General features: G+C 48.2%; 4 protein-coding genes across 4 annotated transcripts; 2 read left to right on the top strand and 2 right to left on the bottom strand.

Moving 5' to 3' along the window:
* Positions 1 to 12: 12 nt before the first annotated feature.
* EDB93DRAFT_1306549 (uncharacterized protein) lies at positions 13 to 1,547 on the bottom strand (the record flags this gene model as incomplete). Its single annotated transcript, XM_041454755.1, has 4 exons — positions 951 to 1,547; positions 726 to 897; positions 552 to 672; positions 13 to 498 (listed from the first exon to the last, which is right to left on the bottom strand). The coding sequence occupies exons 1-4, from the start codon at positions 1,087 to 1,089 to the stop codon at positions 13 to 15; spliced, it is 918 nt and encodes a 305-aa protein (XP_041303356.1). The 5' UTR covers positions 1,090 to 1,547.
* EDB93DRAFT_853627 (uncharacterized protein) lies at positions 1,342 to 2,784 on the top strand. Its single transcript, XM_041457706.1, has 3 exons — positions 1,342 to 1,547; positions 1,598 to 1,898; positions 1,949 to 2,784. Exons 1-3 carry the CDS (start codon positions 1,375 to 1,377, stop codon positions 2,744 to 2,746), a joined length of 1,272 nt encoding a protein of 423 aa, XP_041303355.1. The 5' UTR covers positions 1,342 to 1,374; the 3' UTR covers positions 2,747 to 2,784.
* Positions 2,785 to 4,636: 1,852 nt separating this feature from the next.
* EDB93DRAFT_1173254 (uncharacterized protein) lies at positions 4,637 to 7,912 on the top strand. The gene is made up of 10 exons (XM_041450410.1): positions 4,637 to 5,495; positions 5,545 to 5,868; positions 5,921 to 6,268; positions 6,322 to 6,346; positions 6,397 to 6,450; positions 6,506 to 6,544; positions 6,598 to 6,617; positions 6,668 to 6,754; positions 6,809 to 6,886; positions 6,946 to 7,912. The coding sequence occupies exons 1-10, from the start codon at positions 4,710 to 4,712 to the stop codon at positions 7,543 to 7,545; spliced, it is 2,361 nt and encodes a 786-aa protein (XP_041303354.1). The 5' UTR covers positions 4,637 to 4,709; the 3' UTR covers positions 7,546 to 7,912.
* Position 7,913: 1 nt separating this feature from the next.
* EDB93DRAFT_1322891 (uncharacterized protein) lies at positions 7,914 to 16,441 on the bottom strand. Its single transcript, XM_041454969.1, has 22 exons — positions 16,163 to 16,441; positions 15,970 to 16,103; positions 15,669 to 15,915; positions 15,414 to 15,619; positions 15,271 to 15,354; positions 15,135 to 15,219; positions 14,938 to 15,085; positions 14,784 to 14,886; positions 14,172 to 14,725; positions 12,915 to 14,125; positions 12,692 to 12,856; positions 12,532 to 12,643; positions 12,348 to 12,483; positions 12,093 to 12,295; positions 10,622 to 12,042; positions 10,177 to 10,574; positions 9,986 to 10,128; positions 9,151 to 9,935; positions 9,063 to 9,096; positions 8,871 to 9,014; positions 8,544 to 8,818; positions 7,914 to 8,510 (listed from the first exon to the last, which is right to left on the bottom strand). Exons 1-22 carry the CDS (start codon positions 16,196 to 16,198, stop codon positions 8,079 to 8,081), a joined length of 7,056 nt encoding a protein of 2,351 aa, XP_041303353.1. The 5' UTR covers positions 16,199 to 16,441; the 3' UTR covers positions 7,914 to 8,078.
* Positions 16,442 to 16,572: the final 131 nt, after the last annotated feature.

The following is a 16,572-nucleotide window of genomic DNA, read 5'->3' as shown; positions in this document are numbered from 1 at the left end:
GAAACATGATCATCATGCATAGTGCGCCAGAAGCCATATCAGCCAAGCGAGGCTGGCAAAGCCAAAACATGATGGCGAGATATACCGCGAGCTGGCATTATCAATCAACGGAGCAGCCTGTCCGATCGTGTAGTTCAAGCAATTTAAGAGAATCGTGTCGACCCCAGAAGGCAACGGCGAGTCCGTGACATTCGGATTACTGTCGAACGTAGCGGAGTTGTTGTAGCCATCCAAAGTTAGCACGATGCTGGAAGAGCGGTAGTACTGTATAGCTTGTTCCGGTTCAGCGCCTCCTGGAGCGGATGAATTATACGGCGATGGAGTTTTTGAACTCAAAGATGACAAACTCGATGAGCAATTGGTGTCGATAGAATGGATCAACGAGCCGATCGTGCTGTTGTCAGATAGTACGTGGAAAGTAGAACCCGTGTGATTCGAAATGAAGTTGGCCTGTGCCATCGGTCCACCCAGTCTACTGGTATTGAACGAATCGCCGTACTGCAGAACGGGAACGTCAGTTGACTTCTGGTGCGAAGAAACAAAAATGTTACTTCAGAATCGTTCAAGTACTGACTGGTAGATCCACCCCAGACAACCGGCCAAAACCAAAACGGAAATCCTCGGCCCGCAACACCATAGCCAGAGTATCCAGGATATCCGCTACCATACATTCTGGATAACACCTCAGTTTCATTCATTCGCGATAAAATGATCTGTTGATGAACCTTGTACCGTAGATCTGTGCTCTTGTAGCCCCTCCAGCAGTACGTCCAGCAAATAATTGTCCAGTAGGAATCGTTTCGGGTTTCCCACCTCCATATCCGTACGCCGTTGCGGTGCTCTTGCCGCTGGCGGAGCCACCGGTGATTGGTACCTTTGATGTCTTGCCTGAAAAGTCTAATCAGATTTACCGCATTTTAGCGCCCAGCGGTTAGATCGACTAGACTTACCCCCACTCCCTGAGCTACCATTGGCGCCACCACCACCTTTGCCGCTGCCCTTTCCACCTCCACCTTTTCCGCCCCCACCACCACCTTTTCGGCGACCAACATCTTGGTATCGAGGACTTGTAATTAGAGGAATGCGCATTTTGTATGGAAGGAAAAAAAAAATGGAGTGCGGGAAAAGAAAAGAAACAAGGGATGCTTTTATGCAGTCCTACTGGCCCACAGCGCTTTGGCTATGGCAACTCTTATCTTAGAAGGTTGTGACCGTATTGGTAGGCTATGGTCATTGTAGTTGGGCAATAGCCAACGCGCAGGATTTGTGCAGGATGCAGATGCTGCAGCCTGCTGTTGCTTGCACCGTTATGGTCACAAATATACATGTCACGCGTCAGCTGTCACGCTCGCGTCTTGTTCTTCCACCTTCGCGATGGCAGCAGCACTTGAAAGACAAAGCCTGATAAAACTATGCTCGGGAGAAACATATGATAAAGCACAGACGATTCTACGACTTGCAAAAGCCAAAACTGGGCCTGGCACTGGGTATCTCGTCGCTCATCCAAGTGCGCTTCCAGGCATCTGCGCATACCTCGCGTCAGAAGAGTGCGCCATTGTCCGATTACTATATTTCAGAATCTGATGATAGCTTATAGATTGAATAATAACGATGTGTCGCAAAAAGCTGCTGTCGCGAGCGCTTGCATCAGTCAAAAGGATTTTACGAAGGCTTTGAACGTTGTGCGGACAGCACTTGGACCTACAGGGAAACAGCATACGAGGGGTCTTAATTACAGGTCGCTCATCGGCACGTACCGTGTAGCACCTGCCGATGAGGCATTGGAATGGATGCGCGAAGCAGAAAGTAGTATCCCAAAAGTTGACATGCTTCGTGCGCGTCATCAAGCCAGCACGGTGACTTGTGCCATATTTTACTGGATATGTCAGATTATGGAGGTCTGCATAATACATCCTTTTGATATTTTATCGCTCACGTCGTTGAACAGGTTCAGGGGCTGCAAGAAAAATCGCTTTGTCAAAACCATGGCGTCCCTCTGCCTGCGTTCAAATCTGTCATGAAGGCCCTCGACAAGGAATGTGATGCAGTCGCCGGCCGCATCAAATCTGAGCTACGAGAAATAAGTTTTTCTGGGGTGCCTTCGAAACCTCGGACTCGCCTTTCAACCTCGCCACACAAGTCTCCGACCAAATCCGCCATGAAAGTTAAATCACAGGATGTCACGCCAGTAAAGCCCCTGACACTAAAACGTTCCGTGGTGGCCTTCTCCCACAGCATCGTTGATGATCTCGATGATACCCTATTGCCTGAGACCCCGACTAAAAGACGTCGAGTTGAGTCACCTTTCAAGCCTGGCACAAGCGTCTCGCCCACAAAACGCACAATAGCGCCACAAAGTACCACGCCTTCCCTAACTGCGTTTGAGCTAGCTGTCAGGGGAGATTCTACCCCACGCCACGAACAACAAAAGGCTGCGTTCTCCATTGCCGTATCTAGTGGTTCACAATCACCATTACCTGGTCCTTCCACTCCGCGGCGCCCGCGAAGTCAACCATCTAGACTAGTTGAAGAATCAGCTGCAATGGAAGTTGACGAACAACGGTCGGAGCCTGCCGGGCTTCCTGTGCGCAAACGGTTTCGACCAGTGTTCCTGGACCGACAGCAGTGGTGCAGTCGAGACCCCAGACTTGCAAACATCTGGGATGCATCCATAGAGCATAGGACGAAGATGATGGGGTTGTATAATCATCCATTTGAGCAGTATCGCCCTGTCGTCACCTCTTGAGTCATGTGAAAGCCAAGGTTGGGCACATCGCCGATATCATCACAGTTTAGTTTAGATCATAATTGCTGTATTCCACTATCCGTGGACATCATGACACTGATTGACCAGTCCACGCTCAAATATTAGGTGATGCTGGTATGTTCCCTCGGCGTTCTTATCAAAGCCGACAGCCACGTTGGCTATCCAATCTCGTAGCACCATAATGACACGTACGAGGAAAGTTAGAGTTGGCACTAGGACTGCCATCATGTAACTGATGTGTTTGCCTGGTCACCTGCCAAACGTGCGACTTCAGGGATGGATGTGGCGGACAGAAGCTTGATACCATTTGCGAATAAAACAGATTGTTGTCGATAGGATCAAACTTGACGATGCGGTGCAGCTCATTCAGTATCTTTCTTTTTTTGACGTGTCCTTGGGTTTGCACCTATGATTGATACTGGTCCAAAACATCTTTAAATGGTCTTTAATAATACTTTCGAGTTGTGAGTCTCTGTAGTAGATGAACAAAGGGGTGAAAGCAAGCGCAATCCTCGAAGCTGCTTCATTAGTAGGGGCGGTCGATCGCCTAAGGGTGGTTCTATATGGAACCGTATATCGGTTATAACAGCTCCGTACTTTGTGGGTGCTCTTGTGCGGTTGTGTAGGTGAGAACGAGAAAAAAAAATGTTTGCTTTGAATGCAAGTAAATCGTCTTCGGGTGGAAGTCCCGATAGTGGCCCTGACCTGTGCAAAAGTGAGCCTGCGATTCCCACATGCGACGCGACGAAGTGAACCTCGAATCCCCAAATTGTACGAGCCACAAGATCACGTATCGAGGTGGGCCTTAATGAGGAAAGGTAGTAAGAAGTCGTTCGCATGAGCATAGCTGTGGCATCTGTGTCAGCACAGGCATCCGCTTGAGTATGACTGCGGGCCCATCTGTGTCAGTACAGTCATCTACGTGAGCATGAGTGCAGGGATCTGTATCAATACAGGGATCCGCATCAATGCAGGGATCCGCGTCGGTGCGAGCGTCTGTCTGCGTCCAGGAAAATGCAGGGATCCATATGCGCACAGCAGCAGGTGTTAGCAGGAACGGCACTCTTGCTCGCCACTTGCTCTCTACTCATGACCAGTTTGCACGCTGAACTTGCCTTCATTGCATGCGGATGCACCAAGGATCTGCACTATCAGAGCGCACCCGAGTTTGTGGTAGAAAAGGTCCGAAAGGCGGCAGGCGGCAGACAGGGGCGCGTGTGGTAGGCAAAGAAGAGAAGCCATGTGCCGCACAGCCGCCACACAAAGTCCTTATTCTAACCCTGGACTTGTACCTCGCTTCGGGTAAAATTCCAAACTTCTGACATACAATAAGGTCAGTTGACGGAGAGAAAATCTAGCGGGAGCAGGAGATAAGTAGCCCTACTGTAGACTGGCTTGTTGTGCGGAAAGTATTAAGCCAGGTTGTCAAGCAACTAGTCTTTAGAGTATGTTTGGCTAGTGAGGCGGCGGCGCAAGTACTTGTATGATTGTTGGTGAGGTTTTGTCCTCCGTAATTTGGACGATGAAGGGTTGTCTGGCAGAGACCTCACGTTTCGCAGACGTCCACAACAGGCTCCAGGAGTGGGTTGTTATGAAGTTCTTGTTACGGGAGCTTTCGTGGTGCGAACGAGTGGTTTCCACATCAGAGTACGAGCAATGATCGCCTGGGAGACGTTACCGGGGATGACCGGGACCGTTAAGCCACACTGATGCTGCTTTGTTTGATGATTGCCATTGAGCGTCCCTGCCACAATTTTTCGGTATCAGTGATGTGTGGCCGTGAAGATAAACAGTGGACCAGTACCAGCCGAGTCAGTTAGCAATTGAGTTACCTTTTAGGACATTATGTGATTTTGTGGATATTTTTACGCTCAGACATAAATGCAAAACCCGACCGACTTCAAGCCAGTTGTGGTCTCTCGCTCCTTTAAATCCAACCGCAATGGAGGTCATCGACATCCCTTCTTCCCCTGAACTACTTCCTACCGTATCCAGAGTAACTCGTAATCAAAGTCACCACCATCGGTCGCAAAAGAGAAGGATGCTGCCGCCACCAGCACCGAATCTACTATTGACGGAAGAAATCATCGAAATATCGGACTCTGACAGTGAACTCGAAAATAAACTGATGTCCCCGAAAAAGAGGCTATCGGTGGACACACATACAGTACCAGGTCCTTCGAAGTTGCCAGTTATCGAAGCGCCTCTTGATGACTTGCTTACGGGTGCAGCTGTACCGGCTGCCGGATCATCTCAGAAACCTCAAGACAGAGTCGCTTCCGCTCCGCTGTTTTATTTAGATGATGAGGACCCAGAGACAGAGTTACAACAGATGCCGATGCAACAGCTAGATATCCCTCCAGTGCCAGTGCTTCCACTCGCGCCACTTCCTCAACCTTCTGAACCACTAGTGGAGGCCCAGGCTTCAGCCGACACGTATGTTGCTCGCGTCCTTGAAATTGTCCCAGATGTAGAACCCGCACATGCTCTCGGGCTTGCGGAGCAATTCATCCATAACTCAGCTAATTCCGGACAGAACGTCCTAGAGCTTGTCCTCCATTCTATCCTTGAGGACCCAAATTACCCTAAAGTTGATAGGAAGGGAAAGCGGAAAAGGCTTGAAGACGATGAGGAAGGTGCTGCTCGTGGGCAACCTGTTCCTAAGATTGATTATGGCGCGACAGACAGAGAATTCAAGGGGGGTATGTATTATTTTGAACTGGCTTTGGTATGTATCTTTTCTCTTTTTATGATTAATTGTCCTGATCTCTTAATAGGATCAGCTTATGGTTGACTTTCCATACGCGCCGAAACCGTATCTCCGAACGCAGCTACTCAAACGTCGACTTTATGCTCCAACTCATTTGTTTCTGGCTGAGAACCGGGATCCTCCACCTTACGTTCCAAAATCCATTCCATCAAGAGTTAGCGGAAAGGGGAAAGAAAAACATGATCCCGAATTCGATGCAGAGCGACAATGGCTTCTGCAGCGACAAAATGCACCTGTACAGCCACCTCCTGATCTAACAAATGACAGTGATGCATGTGAAGAATGCGAAGACGGTATTGAATGTGGTTGTTGCTTCTCTTCCTACCCATTTGTCTGTTGCTTTCCTTGTTCTCCCCATATACATTATCTGACGTCGTGGGTAGGACAAGATGATCCAGTGTCCAGAAGCGCATCTATTCTGCAAAAGTTGCATGTCTTCTTACGCATCCAACCTTTTGGGCGAGCACAATCCCAATATCGTTTGCATGGATCAGTCCGGATGCAAACTTCTCTTTCCGCAGTCCGAGTTGGAACGTTTCCTTACACCAAAGCTACTTGAGCTGTACCATCGCGTAAGGCAGCACAAGGACATTGAAGCCGCTGGCCTTGAGAACTTGGAGGAATGTCCTTTCTGCGATTATAAGTGCGTGATCGAGAACGAGATGGAGAAGCTCTTTCGGTGTGAGAACGTGGACTGCGGTGCGGTGAGCTGTCGAGAATGTAAGAAGCCTGTACGTATCCAAACTTTTCTGCAGAAGAGGGTCCAATTTTATCGTTCATTTAGGACCATTTACCGAAAAGTTGCAAGGGTAACTTCGATTCTGTATCCATTGACTGTTGCGCTCACAATGCTCTCCAGAAGTAGAATCGGACAAACACCTTAACGTGCAGCACATCGTTGAGGAAGCGATGAGTATGTTTGCATGATGATCATTAACGGCTTATTTTGACATTGTTTTTTTATATAGCTCGTGCACTAATGCGAAACTGTCCGAAGTGCCAGAAAGGTTCGTTCTTACAAACCATTTCAATCAGTAGCTCTAATCATAGTTGCACACAGCATTTATAAAAGAACACGGTGTAAGTTTTTTCTCCTCGTGATAAGAGTACATGCTCACCGTACACCTTAGTGTAACAAAATGACTTGTCCGAATTGTCGAACTGTATCATGCTATATATGTCGGAAGGTCATTGATGGATACGAACATTTCGGAAAGGTAAGTCACGGCACTGTAATTTTTTCGTCATGAACCTCAACCTCAAATCATTAGCCACCTCCTCAAGTCGGACAAGTCGATAAGAGCAAATGCCTGCTATGGGATCCGGTAGAACAGCGGCATGCAAATGAGGTATCAGGTTCGCCTGCTTATCATGGATCAATTTTGTTAACGGCGCCTTATCTATTCAGGTTCAAGAAGCAGTTAAGAAGACAATGGAAGAGCTCAAACGCGATCACCCTGATCTTGATGAGAGCAACATCAAGATAGATTTACCAATTGCCGGTCCGGCTCAGCCAGTGCCCAATATGCATCCACCTCCGCTCATCAACGCTGCATGGGGCTTGCCAGCCTTACCGAATGCACTAGGTCTAGTACCACATGCACATCCGGCACCGAATGCATATGGTCTAGCACCGAATGCTTATGGAGTACCCGCTTATGGCTTACCCCACGTAGACTTCGCAGGAAATATGTTAAATGTCCAGGCTCAGCATGCTCAGCAACGGATGTTAGAGGCTCAGCAGGTCCACCAGCGAATGGCGCTCGCACAGCGTGTCCAGGCTCGAGCACAGCTGCAGGAGCGAATGGTGCGGGCACAGCTCGCCCAGGTTGACTTAATGCGTCAGATAGAATTCAGGGACGCTCAGATCAGACGTCAAGCGGCGCTGAGAGAAGATTTTCGTTTGATAGCTGGAGCCGAGAGGGACAGACACGCTATGCACATGCCGCCCCGACTCCCACCAGTTCCACAACCCGTCGCTGCGCCCAGGAGGCCTCAGAGACCCTAAGGAAGGAAACTGTAATTTCTTGTGCATTCTCTCCTGTTATGATAATGTTGCTGCTATCATACGTTATACTTAGTCGTATATACCTATAAATTCCTACGTACGCTTAACCAGCGTTCTGCTACGTAGTATACTACTACACCATATTCAATTGGTGCTCGAGATCGGATTTTTGCATCTGTATCTGTCAATATCTAGATACACCGGGACCACTGCGCATGTTGGTCAATCAAAGTCTCGAAAAGTGGCGGGAGCGTTGCGAAAACTGTGAAATTGGCGATATTTCTAACATCACCATACTCACAAGTATTCGGAAGCGGCGAAATTTTTAGTCTAATCATTCATGCAGAAAGGGATTACCATGATTGTCTCAGCGACTTAAACACCTTATGATAACGACAGAGATTTTCTACCACCCTCGAATTTTCTTCTAATAAGTATGTAGTATAGTACCGAGTACAAACAATGAAAGCAGTATAAATGATTATATTAGGCGCATCTATATTTGAAGTCTGCACGAGGGTGCCGATTGCGAATCAAACAGGGATAAAGCCAACGCTACGCCAGTATCCGATCCATTTAGCTACGTCCCTAGCTCCCAGTGGGTTTGAGGCCAAGGAACGTAGTGTCGGAGACTCCTGTAATGCTTTGGCGCACGAGAGCTCTGGCTCTAAGAAGTTGTCGGTGTTCGTATTCCGTCTCCGAGTGGTATACTTGAAAAAGTCAAGCAACCTCAGCGCAGGATTGTTTTTCGAATATTCGCCTGTTTTAGATGATGCCTGTTTTTCCAAAGAAGCGAGCCACTGGGTATAGGGGACCAATGGAACGTTCATGATGCGAGCAGCTTCCTGCATCGGAATAGTCCATGAAACAGGACTTGGATGTGTCAAGTGATACACGCCAGGGGGTGAATCAAGCATCTCCACCATCGATGTTGCCGCCACATCAATTGGAAGCCAATTTACAGTCTACAAACTCATCAGTGATGATCATATGACAACGAGAAAAAATGAACTCGCATTAGCACGGTTGGGTAAGACACCGAGAGAGAGGCCTGATTTGATCATGGATGGTATCCATTCTGTTACTTTCCAGAACCCCTTACGCCCTCCGGTTAGCTGTCCAAGGCGAATAATTGTTGGCTTCAGTCTCGTAGCATCAGCAGCTGCTGCCAGGACGTGCTCTGCAACCCATTTGCTTTCGATGTATCCCGCGCCAACAGATATACTGGGGTCATGTATAAGAGCCTCCTCTACGGCGCTCGATGATGTGACACCTGCCAGAATGTCAGTAATACAGCGCGTCGTAATTTACGGAAGGTACTTCACCACTCAATACACCGACTGTGCTTGTGAAAAGTAATTGAGGCGGAACTTCCCAGGGCGAGGAAATGGCGAAGTCCACCAAGTTCCGCAGACCGTGAATAGCGTGATCAAATGCAGCGAGGGGAATAGCGAAGTCCATTGGCCATGCTATATGCTTGTCAGTACGGAAGTGACATAAAGTAGGGGATTTCTTACCAACGTGAACAATGTGGGTGACGCTTCGACTCATCTAAAACAAGATTAACATCGCTAATTTTTCTAAAAAAAAAAAGCCAGTGCTCACTTCATTGAACGTGTCAGTTGAAAGCCCAAAGTAAGTTTTATCTAGAGTGCCTTCCAAATACACGACCTTGTCTGTTTCCAGTCCCGTCGGGTCGAGGGACTGTGCCTGGAAAATCTCTTGATGACGTTCCAACATAGTCGGACTTCCGGGCTTGGTACGGTTGAGAAGGAATATGCGAGTGATTTGTGGTACATTGAGTAAGCATTCCAGAAGGTGTGCGCCCACAACGCCTGTGGTACCGGTTATGAGAACAACGCAGTCCCGTGAGCTGAGAGAGGAAGGTAGCAGTGTCTTGGGGCTTTTGAATCCAGACGTGTACTTTGCAACCAATGATTTCATCTCAGATACCTGGTGAAGCTCAGATGCGCTCCTCTGCTCTGCTTCAGTAAGTATGGACAGCCGCTGGTCTTCTAATCGCGCTTCTAGACTCCGAAGGGTTACATTTGCAAGGAGCTGGGTTTGGCTGATAGAAAAGAAGGGGTTCAAGGCAAAGGATAGCCTTGCAGCAGATAAGGAATCCAGACCGTACACCGTTAAAGGAACGTCGGGAGACAAATCTTCGCGCGCAATGTCTAGGGTGGCGCACAATATGTCGCCTATCGAAACACTGTCCTTTGAGGTCGGCGCTCCGTCTTCCATAATCGCCCGCTCGGGTAACAAGTGACTATACATGGGTGCGTTTCCAAGGTTCGCGCAGACCGCTTCCCAGTCGAAATCCGGAATGTAAAACCAGAAAGGACCATCAGCAAGTTTCTGAATGCCTTCCTCGATGAATTGGAAGATCCCTAACGGAATATGATGTCATGTTTCGCGGTAGAGGGCAACTTGAACTCACTCTGAGATGACATCCCCCAATCTGTCAAGTGTTTGAACTTCGTCGGACCCGATGTAGCGACGAATGAGTCTGTGACTGCAGGTGTTACGATAGAGAATGCGTTTGACATTGTGCGCAATTTGCCGTCCAACATAGTGTTTGCTCTGAGGAACGTGAGCAGTTAATTTATGCGCACTACTCAAAAGACGCACGCAGCATAGTTAGTTTGGCCTGCATTCCCGAATAGTGCTGACACTGAGGAGAATGAAATCAAGAAATCCAGCTTGTTCGTGTCAGTTGTGTGGCATAGCACATCTAAGGCTCTGATCTTCGGATCGAATGGCGCATCGAAGTTCTCAGCGGACAACCCGGAAAAGAGACCATCCGCCAAGACCACGGAGAGCAACATGCATCCCCCGAGCGGATTCTGGAGTCGTTTCACCAACGCTTTCATGTCAGGTTCGCAGAGGGCATTGATCGCCTCGATACGCAGAATTAAATCAGGCAGGCTCTCGAGATATGCAATGATACGCAGAGATGCAGTGTCTCCCCTGCGCTCAATTCCAGTACGCCCGGACCGCGATGTTAGAACGATTTCCCGAGCCCCATTCTAATTGGTCGACTTAGTACGATTAAGATGAAAAGAAATATGCTGACCTTGTACATCCACTGGGCAATCTGAAGTCCAAGGCTGCCGAGACCTCCCACCAGTAGATATGCCTTCTTGTCACTGAAGAGATCTTTCTTCACATGGACGGATTCACCAGGCATGACGGTTATAATCTCGCCTAGGTTGGACATAGGAATCTTGAGTTCGTTGCCAACTATATTTGATCCAAGACGAATAGCATGGCCAACCAACCATGGATCGCAGGCGAGGAGCGATTGCAAGCCCTGTTTAGGATGCTTCCACGGAAACATCCTCCCATTAGCCGTCAAGAGGCGCGATAAGAGCTGAAGCGTTGCCGTGTCTTTGTATTCGGAGACAATAATATTGAAGTGACCATTGGGAAGGCAGCTAATTTCGGAGTCTGTCGCATTTTGCGTTAGAGTAACGACGTGAAAGCCTTGGAGAAGGTAGAGTTGAACAATCAGCATGCTGGTCTGAGTATCTGCATGCGTCACAAGAATTTCTCCACGGAATCTTCCCGGGTTCTCAAAATATGCAGAACCAACAGCAAGGACTGATATGGCGAAGGCGAGAACAGGAGGTCCCATCGATCTATTAGCATTCAGGTCCACGGGAGCATCCACCATGCTATCCAATGATGATACGATGGTATTTCCAACAGGAGAAGCAGATATCCCCATGACACTTTTGTGCGAGCTACCCAAGGAGCCAACGAAAGACCATATCTGATCGTCCAATAGGCTAGCACTTTGCACATGCACGACAGCCGAATGGCAATCCGAAGGTGGAGGCGAAATATGAACAACTGCGGACTTCTCGAGTTGCCATGGTTCGTGGAAGTTGAAAGGAGAGACCTTCTTCGGACCCTCGCAAGGTGTTATTCTGGGGACATGTACCAATCCGGATGCGTCCACCATAAGCTCGGTCTCCACTTGAGGCATCTTGGATATAGCTTCAACTGCCCGTCTTATGCTTTCATCGTCCCAAACCGACTCGAACACTACAACCCAAATTGTCCACAACAGATATTCCTTCCGTAGGGATCGCACGAATCCGATAGCCCCGTCCCCATCCGGACCAGCAGGTGCCGTAAAATAGATGTAGCACGGAGCAGTGGCGTCCTGTGCAGATAATATCGGTTGAAGATCTATCTCCTTTCCATGCTCGTAAGTGATGATGTTGAGAGGTGACAATGACGAAGAAGTTATAGCATCTGTGCCCACTAGGGCCGTTGAGCTGTCTCTGGTTTGGGCATCCACAGGTAATTCTTCCTGGGTCGGGTGACGGCACGAAGACAGGTCGAGTGAGATGGGCTCATACATCAAATCGAAGCGACATCTCGGTTGGTATAGAGAGGACTCTCCGTGGAGCGCAACTTCGAATGATTGCATGGTGCAAAGATGGTTTCCGTCTTCATTCAGGAGGGCGACATCATATGTCAGAGATTCTGTTTTGAAATAAGTGACTGATAAAATTGTTGATGATAAGCAAACTCACGAGGTGTCCACTGGCGAAAAACAACATGAGCATAGAGAGACCGCGGGAATGGGGATGTAACAAGTGTTTCATGAATTGTCAGTTTTTGCAGACGAGAAGGAAGATAATACAAGGTTTTGTCGGCGAGATGGGTAAAAATCGGATGGACTAGAATATGTATCGAAGAATCGAAAATGACGGGGTGGATCTTGAACATCTCCAGCCTATCATTTCTGTCATATAAACATCTCGGCAAAACAAAAGGAACAATCATACCCTGGAAGGTCTCCGACATCACCACGGATTTGTACTAGAGCTTCGTCGCGCCCTCCGTCAGTACCCCGGTAGCAATCCAATACTCTTCGGTAATCTGGTCCATATTGAGCGAAGTGCTCGAGCGCGTCATAAAAGCCTGTAATAGTACGGTGAGTGACAAATCCCGACAGCGATTTATACGGACCTTCAACGCTAACTCGCGTACAGCGTTCCTTTATTGCCTGAATGTCCAGAGCTGGTAAGGCTGGAGTTGGAGAATCAAGAGATAGGTAGCCCTCAGCATGCAAACGATCATACTAACTGCCAGTGAGTCACGGAGCGAAGAACAAGACAATTTCACATACCTGGGGAGGTGCAATGGACGATTGTGATGGATTGAGTAGAGCAGAACGCACTGACCAATGAGGTCCTTCAGTACAAATATCAACTGGCACAGGTTGATCTCCAGATAAAGATAGCATGAACGAGAAGTTGACATCCCATAATTGGCTTGCGCCAAATTCCAATGCCTGGAAAATAAATATGAGCCGGGTGCACCATCCTCGGAATTTGCAAGTGAGCACTTACCATTTCAAGGAAACCTGCAGCCGGCATGATGGGTTCGCCTTGAATCACATGTTGAGCCAGATAAGGGTGTGTCTGGGCGTTGATACGGAGCTGAGAATAGTTTAAAGGTCCGTTACGAGGTTGACAAATTCTCTTGATAGAAGGAGAAATTGGGTACAAGGGGAGCTTCTTGTGGGAAAAGGGGTAGACGGGCAGTTCGGGGGTATCTGCAATGCATCCGTTGAGAACGTTGAAGTCGATACAGCAGTGCCCGGCAACCGCAAGCTTGCCCAAAGCGTCAAGGAAAGTAGTCACGTCTCCTTGATTGGCCTTGGGCCTGCGCAAGGGACAGACGACAGTCGTTTTCTCGCCGCCGAGAGCTACGAGATAACTAGCGAGAGCTGGGTGAGGTCCTATCTCTAAAAAGGTCGGAGAACCTATTTCGTGAACCATACGTTGGATTGCTGCCGTAAATTGCACTGGACCACGTGTACCAGACCAATAATATTCCGCACTGAATCGGTCGTGTTTCAGCATACCACTTTCAGTGGAATATGTTGGAATTTGAGGCGGCTGTGAAGGGTAGCGATCGAATATGTCTGTCACCAATCGCATAAATTCCTCGCGACACGCGTCCATTAGTCTGGAATGCACAGGAACAGCGGTATTCAACCGCTTCGCGAAAAATCCTGCAGCCTTTGCGTGTTCGACTGCGAGGTCGATATCGGTAGATGATCCCGATAGAGTGACGGCGCCGGGAGTATTGTAGCAGCCAACATCCAAATCAGCCTTGCCCTGTTCAGTATGTATCTGAGATATAATTTTCTGTGCCTGTTCAGGGGAGCATGAAACTGCCGCCATTGCACCTTGAGAACCTTCGACGATTGTCATGGCCCGTCCACGAGCGATTGCAAGTTCCACAGCCATGGCTTTGGAACCTGCACCAGATGCGTATAATAAGGCAGTCTCTCCTGCAGAGTGGCCCACTATCGCGGTGGGTTTCATCCCAAGACTCACAAGAGAGTCGAAAATAGCGATTTGAAGCATGGTTAGAGCAGGAAGAGTCACTGAGATAGGCCAGACACTGCCAAGTACTTCTGTGGGATCAGTTTGTTGAGCGAAAAGACCGGTCTGTGCGATAAGTGAAAATCCAGTTGAAAGCTTGTGTATTTTATCCATTTCAAGAATGCTACTCTGGAAAACAGCGCAGGAGCTGAACAATTCTCTGCCCACTGATAAGGATCAGCATCAAGTTATGAATTGTTTGAGAGGTCTCACTTTCGAAGTGTTGAGGGCCTTGTCCGGAAAATACAAACACGAGCGGAGGAGGAGTGCGTGGAGCGAGAACAGGCTCATTAAAACGAGGAGGCGAATTCGATGAAGCAACCGCATAGGAACGCCAAGGCATAGACCTGGATCGACGTCCAAATGTCGCTGCTACAGTGGGTAATTTTTCACCGTCTATGGCTCGTATAGATTCGCCTATGGCTGCTGTTGAACGCGGAGACAGGCCACCCGCAACCAAAAGGCAAGGAGTATGAATGGCACTCAACTGCCAGAACGGCGTTACAGGATTAGCTGTAGGAGGACCTTCAACGACACAGTGGCCATTGGCACCGCCAATTCCGGAACTTGCTAACGAGATCAGCGAGCGTCCAGTAGTGGATTGACAAGGTAACGAGGTTGGCGATAAGGCGACACGGAGATGGAAGTCCTCCCAACGAATAGCCGGATTAGGGTTGGAGAGATTGACATTGGGAGGGATAGTTCCTGTCCGAAACATGGAACAAACCTTACACAGTGACGCAAGAAATGCCGTAATCTCAAGGTGACTAGATGGAAGGAAAATGAGAACAAATTGTCTATGGCAATTCTGTCAACATAACATACCCTATATTTCCTTTCACACTGCCTATATAGAGCTCCTTGTTATCATCCTTCAAGAAGCTCTCTCCAACCCAGTTGGCTTCCGTTGGATCGCCGATTGCAGTGCCTACGGTCATACACTCTTAGCAAAAGTAAAGACCTAGATCGTTGAACTCGCCTGTAGCATGAAGCTCCACGAAATCGACTTCGTGTGGCTGACGGCCAGCTTGCTTGAAGGCTCTCAGCATTGCATCCCTTTGAGCATAGGCTACAGGGGAGTTTGCAGGAGCGAGTGAACCGGACGAATTGACGCCTGTTCCTAGAACCTGTGAAGAATAAGAACGATAATCTAGATATGATCAGGAGATCCCGCACAGTAGCATAGATGTGATCATGATCAAGGAGAGCCTGTTCAAGAGGTTTTAAGACCATTACGACGGCACCCTCTCCCCGAGAAAATCTTGGAATGATTATTAATCAGTGAGTCGGACAGATCAGCAATGCACCTCACCCATTAGCAGAGGCGTCGAAAGGTTTGCATTTACCATCTGGTGCAAGGATTCCACCTTGAGTGTACGCCAGCCAATCCATAAACCTAGCAAATTACGGCGTTTCAATCTTCAACTTTGAGAAATGTTGCTAAAATAAACTTGCCTATGATTCAACTGACAACCACCCACAAGTGCTGCGTCGCACTCTCCGTTGCGTACGGCCTGAATAGCGAGATGGAAGGCCGAAAGACTGGAGCTACAAGCAGTATCGGTGGGGATAGAAGGTCCACGTAGATCCAAGTGGTATGACACACGATTGGCAATCATTGAAGGAGAATATGCCAATGAACCACGGGCTTCGGTTTCATCCTGAGACACTAGGGGTGAGCCAGTGAGAGATAAACCAGGTGTCACCAACCTCGCCGGAAATCATCCAAACGTCATGAGCAACGCTTGCCATGTAAGCGCCAATATTCTTTCCTCGATAATCGATTCCAGAGTCCAACAAGGCCAGGAACGACAACTCAATGAGCTTTCGTGTTCCGATTGTCATCATCCTGACGTCCTTGCTGCTGATTCCGAATTCAATGTGATCGAATAAATCTAAATCTTTCAAAAATGTGCCATGTGTGGCAGCCACTTCACCGATATTAGTTCCCTTAAGACTAGAGATAAAGTCAATGATTGAATGGTAGCATGTCCAAAGGAGACAGACGCACGCGTCTATGTTAAATCTATCGCCGGGAATTTTCTCGTAGGCTTCGTGTTCATTCATGAGAAAGTCAAAGAACGATGAGTAGTCGAGGTTCCTTGTTCCATGAGGACCGCTTGGTAGCTCTGCAGAAATGCCGACCTGTCAATTGAAGAATAAAAAATGTTAGGCAGCACCAAAATGGTCGGCTAGAAGCTCACTAGTGCGACAGGGAGTTGCTCTTGTGAAAAAACCATGATACTTCTTGTAGGAAGGCGAGTAATAATGAAATTCAGTAAGGAGAGAGCGTCCTTTTGAACCTATGTGCGTCAGGAAAGTTCGCAGGATAAATCAGACGTCAATGTAGATCATAGAACACAGCAAGTCAACCGTTGACACTGCCAGTTTAATTGTGATCCGAGTCAAACACATTGTGTCGAAACTTTGTTTATGAGCGGCCGCTACTAGAACTATGCAAGCTAGTACCAGATGAGACTGAGGTATGGACGCAACTGAGCTGGGCTAGAGCAAGAGTTAAAAAAAAATCATTTGAATTTGAAACATCTTGATGCATTGCGGTACGTGTGCGTGAGTATACATTTCAGTGGAAGCGCGCGGGGATAGCATTACA

Source organism: Suillus bovinus (genome assembly GCF_016758785.1).
Source record: "Suillus bovinus strain UH-Sbo-P2 chromosome Unknown EDB93scaffold_77, whole genome shotgun sequence".
Classification (NCBI taxonomy): domain Eukaryota; kingdom Fungi; phylum Basidiomycota; class Agaricomycetes; order Boletales; family Suillaceae; genus Suillus; species Suillus bovinus.
The sequence above is the reverse complement of the archived record's forward strand: the minus strand, read 5'-3'. Positions and strand labels throughout refer to the sequence as shown.